The 12,042-nt window shown below is 40.8% G+C and overlaps 1 protein-coding gene across 1 annotated transcript in view; it reads left to right on the top strand.

The window, feature by feature from the left end:
* vwa5b1 (von Willebrand factor A domain containing 5B1) overlaps nucleotides 1-11,948 on the top strand; it is a 67,068-nt gene extending 55,120 nt beyond the window's left edge. Inside the window, exons 21-22 of the mRNA XM_090185107.1 lie at nucleotides 938-1,061; nucleotides 9,055-11,948. Coding sequence (XP_090041233.1) covers nucleotides 938-1,061; nucleotides 9,055-9,822 — 892 coding nt within the window. The 3' untranslated portion in view covers nucleotides 9,823-11,948. The remainder of the gene's footprint in view (nucleotides 1-937; nucleotides 1,062-9,054) is intronic.
* Nucleotides 11,949-12,042: the final 94 nt, after the last annotated feature.

The raw sequence follows: 12,042 nt of genomic DNA, 5'->3' as shown, positions 1-12,042 counted from the left end.
GCAGTAAGGGCTGCTAATATAGTGAATAGGTGCTGGGGACAATACTGAACCACCCATGCTCACCGAGAAACTACTGGTTCAGGTCATAGATATGACCTGAACCAGTCGAGGGCAACACTGGAGATTCCCACCCACCTCTCCAGCTGGTCAACAAGGATGTTACAGTATGATCAAAAGTATCAAACGCGGCACTGAGATCCAAAATAACTAGAATATAGCTTTCACCGGCATCAGCAGCCAACAGAAGGTCATTACTGACTTTCAATAAATCAGTTTTTATGCTGTGAAGTGAGTGCAAGCCCGACAAGCCACCATTTGCTTGAAAACAACTTTTTCAAAGATCTTGGATAAAAAAATACATTTAGAGAGAGGTCTATAATTACTATGTGAGGAGGTAGAGCTTTAATAACAACACAGCTCAACAGAATCCTTATACATCTCCTTTCTTCACCTCACCCCGATATCACCTTTATCTCTGAGGCACACATTACCACTCAGGTGCTTTTGTCCGCTAGGCACCATTCATACATTGTTCAGTGTGAGGAAAAATGGCCCTTTTCCCATCCTTTAACAAAATGAAAACCACTTCACTGTGTGCCAGGGCCCTTGAGGTCCATTATATTCTTTAGGATGCTATTGAGTTCTATTGATGGAAAGATCTTAAAATTCGCATTGACCACTTATCCTGGAGCGTCCTTTTTTGTCATGAAATAACAAACGGAAGAGGCATTTGGTGTTTATTGAGTTCAGTTGTTATTTTATTGAGCTATATGAATGTGCTGAAAATGGCAGGGTCATGGTAAGACAATAATAAGGGCTGTGTATGCTCCTTTACGTCGCAGAGAAATTCCAATGAATGTACTTGTACTCACAAATGGTAATGAATGAAAGGTCAAGTTGAACTCGAGGTGTTGCATTCCTCTCCTCTACTCTACAGGCTGACTCTCAACCGGACGAGACTCCTGACCCGGGCAGCCAGGGGCTTCATGTTTCGCTCACACAGCAAAACCAGCGACTCTGTGGGGGAGAGTGAGAACGAGAACAAAGACTACATTCCTCTGGTGCGTTGCTGCACAGGTGCACCATTCGTTTTAGTTAAAAGACTGTTCGCTGGATCTAAATACAACCAACCATATGTTCTACATAGATTTTAAGAATGTTAACTGTAATTCACCATTGACAAAAGGGCATGTTTTTGAAAATATAAAAGTTAAATGATAAACTCAAATCAAATCAAATGTTATTTGTCACATACACATGGTTAGCAGATGTTAATGCGAGTGTAGCGAAATGCTTGTGCTTCTAGTTCCGGCCATGCAGTAATATCTAACAAGTAATTACACACAAGTGTAAAGGAATGAATAAGAATATGTACATTAAAAATATATGAATGAGTGATGGCCGAACGGCATAGGCAAGATGCAGTAGATGGTATAGAGTACAGTATATACATATGAACATATGAGATGAGTAATGCAGGGTATGTAAACATTATATAAAGTGGCATTGTTTAAAGTGGCTAGTGATACATTTATTACATCAATTGTTCCATTATTAAAGTGGCTAGAGTTGAGTCAGTATGTTGGCAGCAGCCACTCCATGTTAGTGATGGCTGTTTAACAGTCTGATGGTCTTGAGATAGAAGCTGTTTTTCAGTCTCTCGGCCCCAGCTTTGATGCACCTGTACTGACCTCGCCTTCTGGATGATAGCGGGGTGAACAGGCAGTGGCACGGATGGTTGTTGTCCTTGATGATCTTTTTGGCCTTCCTGTGACATCGGGTGGTGTAGCTGTCCTGGAGGGCAGGTAGTTTGCCCCCAGTGATGCGTTGTGCAGACCTCACTACCCTCTGGAGAGCCTTACGGTTATGGGCAGAGCAGTTGCTGTACCAGGCGGTGATACAGTCCGACAGGATGCTCTCGATTGTGCATCTGTAAAAGGTTGTGAGTGTTTTTGGTGACAAGCCCAATTTCTTCAGCCTCCTGAGGTTGAAGAGGGGCTGCTGTGCCTTCTTCACCTCGCTGTCTGTGTGGGTGGACCATTTCAGTTTGTCTGTGATGTGTACACCGAGGAACTTAAAACTTTCCACCCTCTCCACTACTGTCTCGTCGATGTGGATAGGGGGCTGCTCCCTCTGCTGTTTCCTGAAGTCCACGATCATCTCCTTTGTTTTGTTGACATTGAGTATGAGGTTATTTTCCTGACACCACACTCCGAGGTCCCTCACCTCCTCCCTGTAGGCCGTCTCGTCTGGGCATACTTGAACTAGTCAGTAAAGATATAAAGGAGTTGAAGACAAAAAAGCTGCAACAATGGGAGAAAATCTGGTACTTACTGGTATCAAAGAAAATGAGGGCGAAGATGTTAAGGTGTAGGGAAATAGTTATTTCTGTAAGTACTACCGATCCCAGGCGAGACTCGACAAACTCAAACGTGTACACTGTTTGGGACAGAGATATGAGCACCCGAATGTTGACAAATTTGCATTCTTTAAAGATAGAATATTAAAGATAAAATAACCGCTGGCATGAAAATAAGCATGAATGAGCAGTTCCCAAAGGAAATTGCAGAACGGTGCAAGGTTCTGTACTCACTCTTCAAGGTGAATAGATTTAAAGGGAAACCTTTAGCTCTCGTAGTCGATAAACTGTGACCAACTGTTCAGACACCAAGACTACTCCTAAGCTATTCTAAATATTTTTCAGAGTCAAATAATGGAAAACCCAATACTAACCATGGTAGGGATTGTATTATTATTATTTTTTACAATAAAATACAACAAACTGATAAAGAAATAAACTACAATAGACTATACCGTTCAAGATAGGGAATGTTGTAAAATAATTAGTATTCAACTTTCTATTTATAGTATATATAAATAGATAAAAGACTGCATTAGAAGAAAGGATAATAATGCAAAAGTTTGCAAAAGTCTGAAATGAGGTAGGAACAAACATGTAGGAGGGATAAAACACAGGACATAGACACAGTGTTTGGGCATGTGATGGAAGGTGAGGTGGATGTTTTTGTGTTTGGAAAAGTGTGGAGTTAAGTGAGTGAAAAAGGAAAATGGTTGCAAATGCCAGAGCCCATGTGTGTCTGCGAGGAGGGGTTGTGACAGAGAGAGCTTTCAATTTTGTTCGGATACAGTGCCTTGCGAAAGTATTCGGCCCCCTTGAACTTTGCGACCTTTTGCCACATTTCAGGCTTCAAACATAAAGATATAAAACTGTATTTTTTTGTGAAGAATCAACAACAAGTGGGACACAATCATGAAGTGAACGACATTTATTGGATATTTAAAACTTTTTTAACAAATCAAAAACTGAAAATTGGGCGTGCAAAATTATTATTATTATTATTATTACTTTTGCCTATCTTAATCTTTTATTTTTATTGGCCAGTCTGGGATGTGGCTTTTTCTTTGCAACTCTGCCTAGAAGGCCAGCATCCCGGAGTCGCTTCTTCACTATTGGTGTTTCTCAATCTAGACACTCGAAAGTACTTGTCCTCTTGCTCAGTTGTGCACCGGGGCCTCCCACTCCTCTTTCTATTCTGGCTGGCGCCAGTTTGCGCTGTTCTGTGATAGGAATAGTACACAGCGTTGTACGAGATCTTCAGTTTCTTTGCAATTTCTCGCATGGAATAGCCTTCATTTCTCAGAACAAGAATAGACTGACGAGTTTCAGAAGAAATGTCTTTGTTTCTGGCCATTTTGAGCCTGAAATCGAACCCACAAATGCTGATGCTCCAGATACTCAACTAGTCTAAAGAAGGCCAGTTTTATTGCTTCTTTAATCAGAACCACAGGTTTCAGCTGTGCTAACATAATTGCAAAAGGGTTTTCTAATGATCAATTAGCCTTTTAAAATGATAAACTTGGATTAACTAATACAACGTGCCATTGGAACACAGGAGTGATGGTTGCTGATAATGGGCCTCTGTATGCCTATGTAGATATTCCGTAAAAAATCAGCTGTTTCCAGCTACAATAGTAATTTACAACATTAACAATGTCAACACTGTATTTCTGATCAACTTGATGTTATTTTAATAGACAAAAAAATGTGATTTTCTTTCAAAAACAAGGACATTTCTAAGTGACTCCAAACTTTTGAACGGTAGTGTAAGTACGTGGTTACAAAGGGTATCAGTGTCTTAACAGCGCAATTTTCCAAGGCAGGATATTCTGAGCACAGCCCAATCCAGAAATCTGGCAGTGGCTTCTGATTAAATAACATTTTGACAGAACCACTTGTTGCAATTTTGATGAGGCTCTCTTGTTCAGATATCGGTAAGTGGACAGGAGGCAGGGCATGAAAGGGATAACGAATCCAGTTGTTTGTGACATCCATTTTGGGTTAAGTCCCTGCATAATTACTCACCCAACTCACTCAGGTGCTTTGCTATATCACGTTTGACATTGTCCGTAAGCTTGAGTTAATTTGCACACAAAATCATACAATAATGGAAAGACGTGTGTTGTCCTTGTTAATGCAGACAGAGAGGAGCTCCAACGTCTTAATCATAGCCTCAATTTTGTCCCGCACATTGAATATAGTTAAGGAGAGTCCCTGTAATCCTAGATACAGATCCTTCACTCGAGAAAAAACACCATCCAGATAGGCCAGTCGGGTGAGAAACTCGTCATCATGCAAGCGGTCAGACAAGTGGAAAATTATGGTCATTAAATAATTTTTGCCCATTCCTCCTGACAGAGCTGGTGTAACTGAGTCACATTTTCTATGGGATTGAGGTGAGGGCTATGTGATGGCCACTCCAATACCTTGACTTTGTTGTCCTTAAGCCATTTTGCCACAACTTTGGAAGTATGCTTGGGGTCATTGTTCATTTGGAAGACCCATTTGCAACCAAGCTTTATCTTCCTGACTGGTGTCTTGAGATGTTGCTTCAATAAATCCACATAAGTTTGCTTCCTCATGATGCCATCTATTTTGTGAAGTGCGCCAGTCCCTCCTGCAGCAAAGCACCCCCACAACATGATGCTACCACCCCCGTGCTTCACGGTTGGGATGATGTTCTTCGGCTTGCAAGCCTCCCCCTTTTTCCTCCAAACATAACGATGGTCATTATGGCCAAACAGTTCTATTTTTGTTTCATCAGACCAGATGACATTTCTCCAAAAAGTAAGATTTTTGTGATTTTCCCCATGTGCAGTTGCAAACCATAGTCTGGCTTTTTTTATGGCGGTTTTGGAGCAGTGAGTTCTTCCTTGCTGAGCGGCCTTTCAGGTTATGTCGATATAGGACTCGTTTTACTGTGGATATAGATGATTTTTTACCTGTTTCCTCCAGCATCTTCACAAGGTCCTTTGCTGTTGTTCTGAGATTGATTTGCACATTTTGCACCAAGTATGTTCATCTCTAGGAGACAAAACGCGTCTCCTTCCTGAGCGGTATGATGGCTGCGTGGTCTCATGGTTACTATTGTTTGTGTAGATGAATGTGGTACCTTCAGGCGTTTGGAAATTGCGGAGGTGGATGTCTACAATTTTTTTTCTGAGGTCTTGGCTGATTTCTTTTGATTTTCCCATGATGTCAAGCAGAGAGGCACTGAGTTTGAAGGTAGGCCTTGAAATACATCCACAGGTACACCTCCAATCAAATGATGTCAATTAGCCTATCATATGTTTCTAAAGCCATGACATCATTTTCTGGAATTTTCCAAGCTGTGTAAAGCCACATTCAACTTAGTATATGTAAACTTCTGACCCACTGGAATTGTGATACAGTGAATTGTAATTGAAATAATCTGTCTGTAAACAATTGTTGGAAAAATGTGTCATGCACAAAGTAGATGTCCTAACCAACTTGCCAAAACTATAGTTTGTTAACAATCAATGTGTGGAATGGTTGAAGTTTCAATGACTCCAACCTAAGTGTATGTCAACTTCCGACTTCAACTCTATGGACGAAGGCCTTCCTTTTTTTTTATCAAGTTTTTGAAAGAAAATAAAACTTGTTGTCCATTAAAACAACATCAAATTGATCAGAAATACAGTGTAGACATTGTTAATGTTAATGTTGTAAATGACTGCAGCTGGAAACGGCAGATTCTTTATGGAATATCTACATAGGTGTACAGAGGCCCATTATCAGAAACCATCACTCCTGCGTTCCAATGGAACGTTGTGTTAGCTAATCCAAGTTTATCATTTTAAAAGGCTAATTGATCATTAGAAAACCCTTTTGCAATTATGTTAGCACAGCTGAAAACTGTGATTCTGATTATTAACGAAGCAATAAAACTGGCCTTCTTTAGACTAGTTGAGGATCTGGAGCATCAACATTTGTGGGTTCGATTCCAGGCACATAATGGCCAGAAACTAAAACCTTTCTCTTCAAACTCATCAGTCTATTCTTGTTCTGAGAAATGAAGGCTATTCCATGCGAGAAATTGCAAATAAACTGAAGATCATGTACAATGCTGTGTCAACTCCCTTCACAGAACAGCGCAAACTAGCTCTAACCAGAATAGAAGTGGGAGGCCCCGGTGCACAACTGAGCAAGAGGACAAGTACATTCGAGTGTCTAGTTTGAGAAACAGACGCCTCACAAGTCCTCAACTGGCAGCTTCATTAAATAGTACCCGCAAAACACCAGTCTCAACATCAACAGTGAAGAGGCAACTCTGGGATGCCGGCCTTCTAGGCAGAGTTGCAAAGAAAAAGCCATATCTCAGACTGGCCAATAAAAATGAAAGTTTAAGATTGGCAAAAGAACACAGACAATGGACAGAGGAAGATTGGAAGGAAGTGTTATGGACAGACAAATCTAAGTTTGAGGTGTTCGGATCACAAAGAAGAACATTTGTTAGATGCAGAAAAAATAAAAAAAATATGCTGGAGGAGTGCTTGATGACATCTGTCAAGCATGGTGGAGGCAATGTGATGGTCTGGGGTGCTTTGGTGGTGGTAAAGTGGGAGATTTGTACAGGGTAAAAGTAATCTTTAAGAAGGAAGGCTTTCACTTCATTTTGCAACGCCATGCCATACCCTGTGGACGGCGCCTAATTGGAGCCAATTTCCTCCTACAACAGAACAATGACCCAAAGCACAGCTCAAAACTATGCAAGAACTGTTTAGGGAAGAAGCAGTCAGCTGGTATTCTGTCTGTAATGGAGTGGCCAGCACAGTCACCGGATCTCAACCCTATTGAGCTGCGTGTGGGAGTAGCTTGACCATATGGTACGTAAGAAATGCCCATCAAGCCAATCCAACTTGTGGGAGGTGCTTCAGGAAGCATGGGGTGAAATCTCTTCAGATTACCTCAAGAAATTGACAACTAGAATGCAAAAGGTCTGCAAGGCTGTAATTGCTGCAAATGGAGGATTCTTTGACCAAAGCAAAGTTTGAAGGCCAACAATTATTATTTCAATTAAAAATCATTATTTATAACCTTGTCAGCACCTTGACTATATTTCCTATTTATTTTGCAACTCATTTTATGTATGTTTTCATGGAAAACAAGGACATTTCTGGGATTTATCTAACTAAAACGACACTTCATGTTATCTCTGGGACCCTTTGGATGATACATTCTGAAATCTTGCTCTGATTTAAGTACACATTTCACCTTCAGAGGTGAATTTATCAAACCTATCGAGGTGAAAAAAGTGTTTTGTTGTTAAGAGCTCTACTCAAGCAATAGCATGGCATTTTTTCGCAGGAATAGCTACTGTATATTGGACAGTGCAGTTATATTAACAAGAATTTAAGCTTTCAGCTTGTAAGACACTTATCTGTACCGACATTTGTTGTTTCTCTAAAATCTGTGATCGTAACACAAGGCGCTGCATGATTTACAACTGTCCCGTTGTTAAGTCATACCACAGAATCTCAATTGGATTGAGGTCTGTGCTTTGAATAGGCCATTCCAATATATTTAAATGTTCCCCTTAAACCAGTCGAGAGTCGCTTTAGCAGTATGCTTAGAGTAATTGTCCTGCTGGAAGGTGAACCTCTGTCCCAGTCTCAAATCTCTGGAAGATTGAAACAGGTTTCCCTCAATAATTTCCCTGTATTTAGCTCTATCCATCATTCCTTCAATTCTGACCAGTTTCCCAGTCCCTGCCGATGAAAAACATCCCCACAGCATGATGCTGCCACCACCATGCTTCACTGTGGGGACTTTATCCCTGACCTGTTTGGAAAACTCCTTGGTCTTCATAGTGCTGCTGATTGCACACAGGTAGACTTTATTTAACTAATGATGTGACTTCTGAAGGTAATTGGCTGCACCAGATCTTATTTAGGGGCTTCATAGCCAAAGGGGGTGAATACATATGCACACACCACTTTTCTGTTTTTTACATGTTTTTTTTCCATTTTTTTATTTATTTATTTTTTTTCATTTCACTTCACCAATTTGGACTATTTTGTGTATGTCCAATACATGAAATCCAATTTATGGTTGTAATGAAACAAAATAGGAAAAACACCAAGGGGGGTGAATACTTTTGCAAGGCACTGTATATGGGGGATAGAACCATCCTACCTCTGCAGGTTTTGCTACGAATAGACAGAATCATTAGATCATTTGTTTTGATACTGTCCATATGTACAGTAGCTTGTTTTTGGTTGCAGGTTCAGAAATGGCTGAAGAATTACAACATTTACCTGGAGCTAACTCTGCCAATAGCACTGCTGGGTGATTTGAAAAGTCATAGTCAATTGATCAATAATATAATAATACTTTTAGCAAAAAATTGTATCTTTAGTTTACAATCTGTAGAAACTATGATAATAAAAAGGTTCAGAACTTTTGTGAAACATCACAGCACAGTTGAAAAATATATAAACTAGATGGTCTTCAGAGATAGATGGGAGGGGTTGAGAGTAGCTGAAGGATGGGACTAAAAACAAACAGAAGATACCTATTATAAAATACATGTATATAGTATGTGTAAACTTGGAGTTGAAGCCTTTGTGTTGTTAGTTTACCATTAGTTTACTCCAATTAGGTGAGGGTTAGGGGAACATAATAAAGGAAAATATATTTCACAATTTGTATTAAACTACCTCTCTCTGGTACAGGTGTCCTTACAGTTGGCATGTGGTGCGTTCTGCCTGGACATCGCTCTGTGTGAGGCCATCAACGTGTCCATGGACAAGCTGAAGTGGACGTCTCCCTTCACCAGCCACCGGGTCAGTCTGGGTCACCACGTCTCCCACTCAGCCAGCCGCCGCTCAAACAGCAGCGCTGCAGACGACAGCCACAGGTCCACCTCTCCATCTCCGTTTGAGAGCTCAGCTAAGGAGACAGAAACCAGCCTGGCAGGCCACCACCAGCACAAGCCTGGAGACCTGGTTGTCAGCAGCCACAGACAAGGGGGGCATAGCCCCTCTCACCTGGCCAGGAGTCCACGGACTGAGGGTTGGCCTGGGTCTTCTCCTTCCTTCCTAGGCGGCCCCTCCACCCCTACCTCCACCACCTACGCCGAGCACCCTCTCTCCCCTCACTCCCAGACAGACAGCAGAAGGGACTCGGAGTCGGAGAGCGTGGAAACACCCCCTGCAGCGCCTCCTGGTGGCCCGGGGTCCAGGAAGAGGCTGAATACGGAGGGCATGGTGTGGGCCACGGCTGTAGCCCTGGCCTGGCTGGAGCACAGCTCGGCCAGCTACTTCATAGAGTGGGAGCTGATAGCAGCTAAGGCTAGCATGTGGCTCAGTGCCCAGACCATCCCTGAAGGAAAGGACTTAGCCTCAGTCAAGTCTGCTGCCAACCAGCTCTTTATCATCCTCAGACACTGGGACGAGAACCTGCAGCTCAACATGCTCTGCTACAACCCCAACAGTGTCTGAGGCTGATTGCATCGCATGCACCGTCCTCCATCAGGACATATCCAACTATGCTATGCTAACTGACTAATGCTTTATTTACTATTTATTTTTTGCCATTTTGAGTATTGCCAAATTTGTTAGTGCAGCTATTGTGAGCATTGTGTCGTAGAATTGATTCTGTTATGATAACTTCTAAACCTGTCAGAAGCTTCCCAGAGTCACAAACTTGCTTGTTGGCACCCTTTGGGTGGATACATTTACCAGCTATGGGTCTGTTTAAACGTGATTCTATTCACATGGTGAAGGAAATCAGAAGTGTAAGAGTAAACGAACATATTCTAAAAAATAGAAGTTTATGAAAATATATGTATTGTTTTCTTTATGTTTAATATTTCCATCATATTGATGTCCAATGACGAGAGAATATGCCAAAACAATTCCCATGAGACTTTTACAATTATTTATATTGCATCTAATGTGTTTGATCGTCACAATCATTTCAAAATCAATATTGTGATATATGAAAATTTGCCTGGTCCCAGATCTGTTTGTGTCTTGCCAACTATGGCCAATTCCTCTTCTCATGTTTGATGTCTTCGTATTGGTTCAGAAACCGTCCTTTTATCGCTGTTTATTTTGTATTCATCAGCCGTAAGTGCCTAACAATGATTAAACACAAACAAAGATTGGTTATCAGAAATAGGTATTTAGATGTTTCTCTGCTGTTATTTCTCTGTTGTTATTGTTTGATATAAAAAAATGCTCAGCGTGTTTTCTTTTGTAGGTATTCTGAATAATGTGATAGAAACTTTCAATTTGGATGAAAGAAATTACTTTTTCTGTCCTTTCCTTTGTCCTTTCCTTTCCTTTGTAATTTCCTTTCCTTTGTCCTTTCCTTTCCTTTGTCCTTTTCTTTCCTTTGTCCTTTCCTTTCCTTTGTCCTTTTCTTTCCTTTGTCCTTTCCTTTCCTTTGTCATTTCCTTTCCTTTGTCATTTCCTTTCCTTTGTCCTTTTCTTTCCTTTGTCCTTTCCTTTGTCCTTTCCTTTCCTTTGTCCTTTGTCCTTTCCTTTCCTTTGTCCTTTCCTTTCCTTTGTCCTTTCCTTTCCTTTGTCCTTTCCTTTGTCCTTTCCTTTCCTTTGTCCTTTGTCCTTTTCTTTCCTTTGTCCTTTGTCCTTTCCTTTCCTTTGTCCTTTGTCCTTTTCTTTCCTTTGTCCTTTCCTTTGTCCTTTCCTTTCCTTTGTCCTTTGTCATTTCCTTTCCTTTGTCCTTTCCTTTCCTTTGTCCTTTTCTTTCCTTTGTCCTTTTCTTTCCTTTGTCCTTTCCTTTCCTTTGTCATTTTCTTTCCTTTGTCCTTTCCTTTCCTTTGTCATTTCCTTTGTCATTTCCTTTCCTTTGTCCTTTTCTTTCCTTTGTCCTTTCCTTTGTCCTTTCCTTTCCTTTGTCCTTTGTCCTTTCCTTTCCTTTGTCATTTCCTTTCCTTTGTCATTTCCTTTCCTTTGTCCTTTCCTTTCCTTTGTCCTTTCCTTTGTCCTTTCCTTTCCTTTGTCCTTTGTCCTTTTCTTTCCTTTGTCCTTTGTCCTTTCCTTTCCTTTGTCCTTTGTCCTTTCCTTTCCTTTGTCCTTTGTCCTTTTCTTTCCTTTGTCCTTTCCTTTTTCCTTTTACTTCCTTGGTCCTTTCCTCTCATTTGTCTCTTTTGTAAGACATTGTACTCTTCTCTCATATTTCCTCAAAAATGTTGTTCATTTTACTCAGGTAGTATTATTTTCCTAAGGCTTTGAAATTTCATCCATCCTGCTGCATGGAAAACCAATGTTTGTGTTATAATATGTATCAACAGTGGGAGCAAAGCAATTCCCCCACAGCCAACCTGTTCTGCTGCATTTGGCCCAGGTCAGAAGTAGTGCACTATAGAGAGTCAGGTGCCATTTGAACATACCTCTAGAAATATTGTAATTTAATTGTGATCTGTGTAAACTTATAGTGATTGTGGCGGCTGGCTTTACTTGTGTACAACTCGATTGTTGCTGTGTGTTTTGAGAATATGATTGTTGACTGTTTTGAGGCTGTTAAAAGTTTCCATAGTCTCAGTTTGCTAAATGTCAGTGGCATGACTATGCAACTGCATGTAATAAAATATTTCCCCTCATGAAGCCGTACAAGTTTGCATCAAGACAAAGATAAAATTATTAGTCCTGTTCGTTACACAAACAATATAACAGATGTTACCCTGCATGGTGCAA

The sequence above is a fragment of the Oncorhynchus mykiss genome, chromosome 9 (genome assembly GCF_057628025.1).
Source record: "Oncorhynchus mykiss isolate SJ-2025 chromosome 9, ASM5762802v1, whole genome shotgun sequence".
Lineage (NCBI taxonomy): Eukaryota > Metazoa > Chordata > Actinopteri > Salmoniformes > Salmonidae > Oncorhynchus > Oncorhynchus mykiss.
Note: the sequence above shows the minus strand (reverse complement) of the source record. Positions and strands in the feature narration are given on the sequence as shown.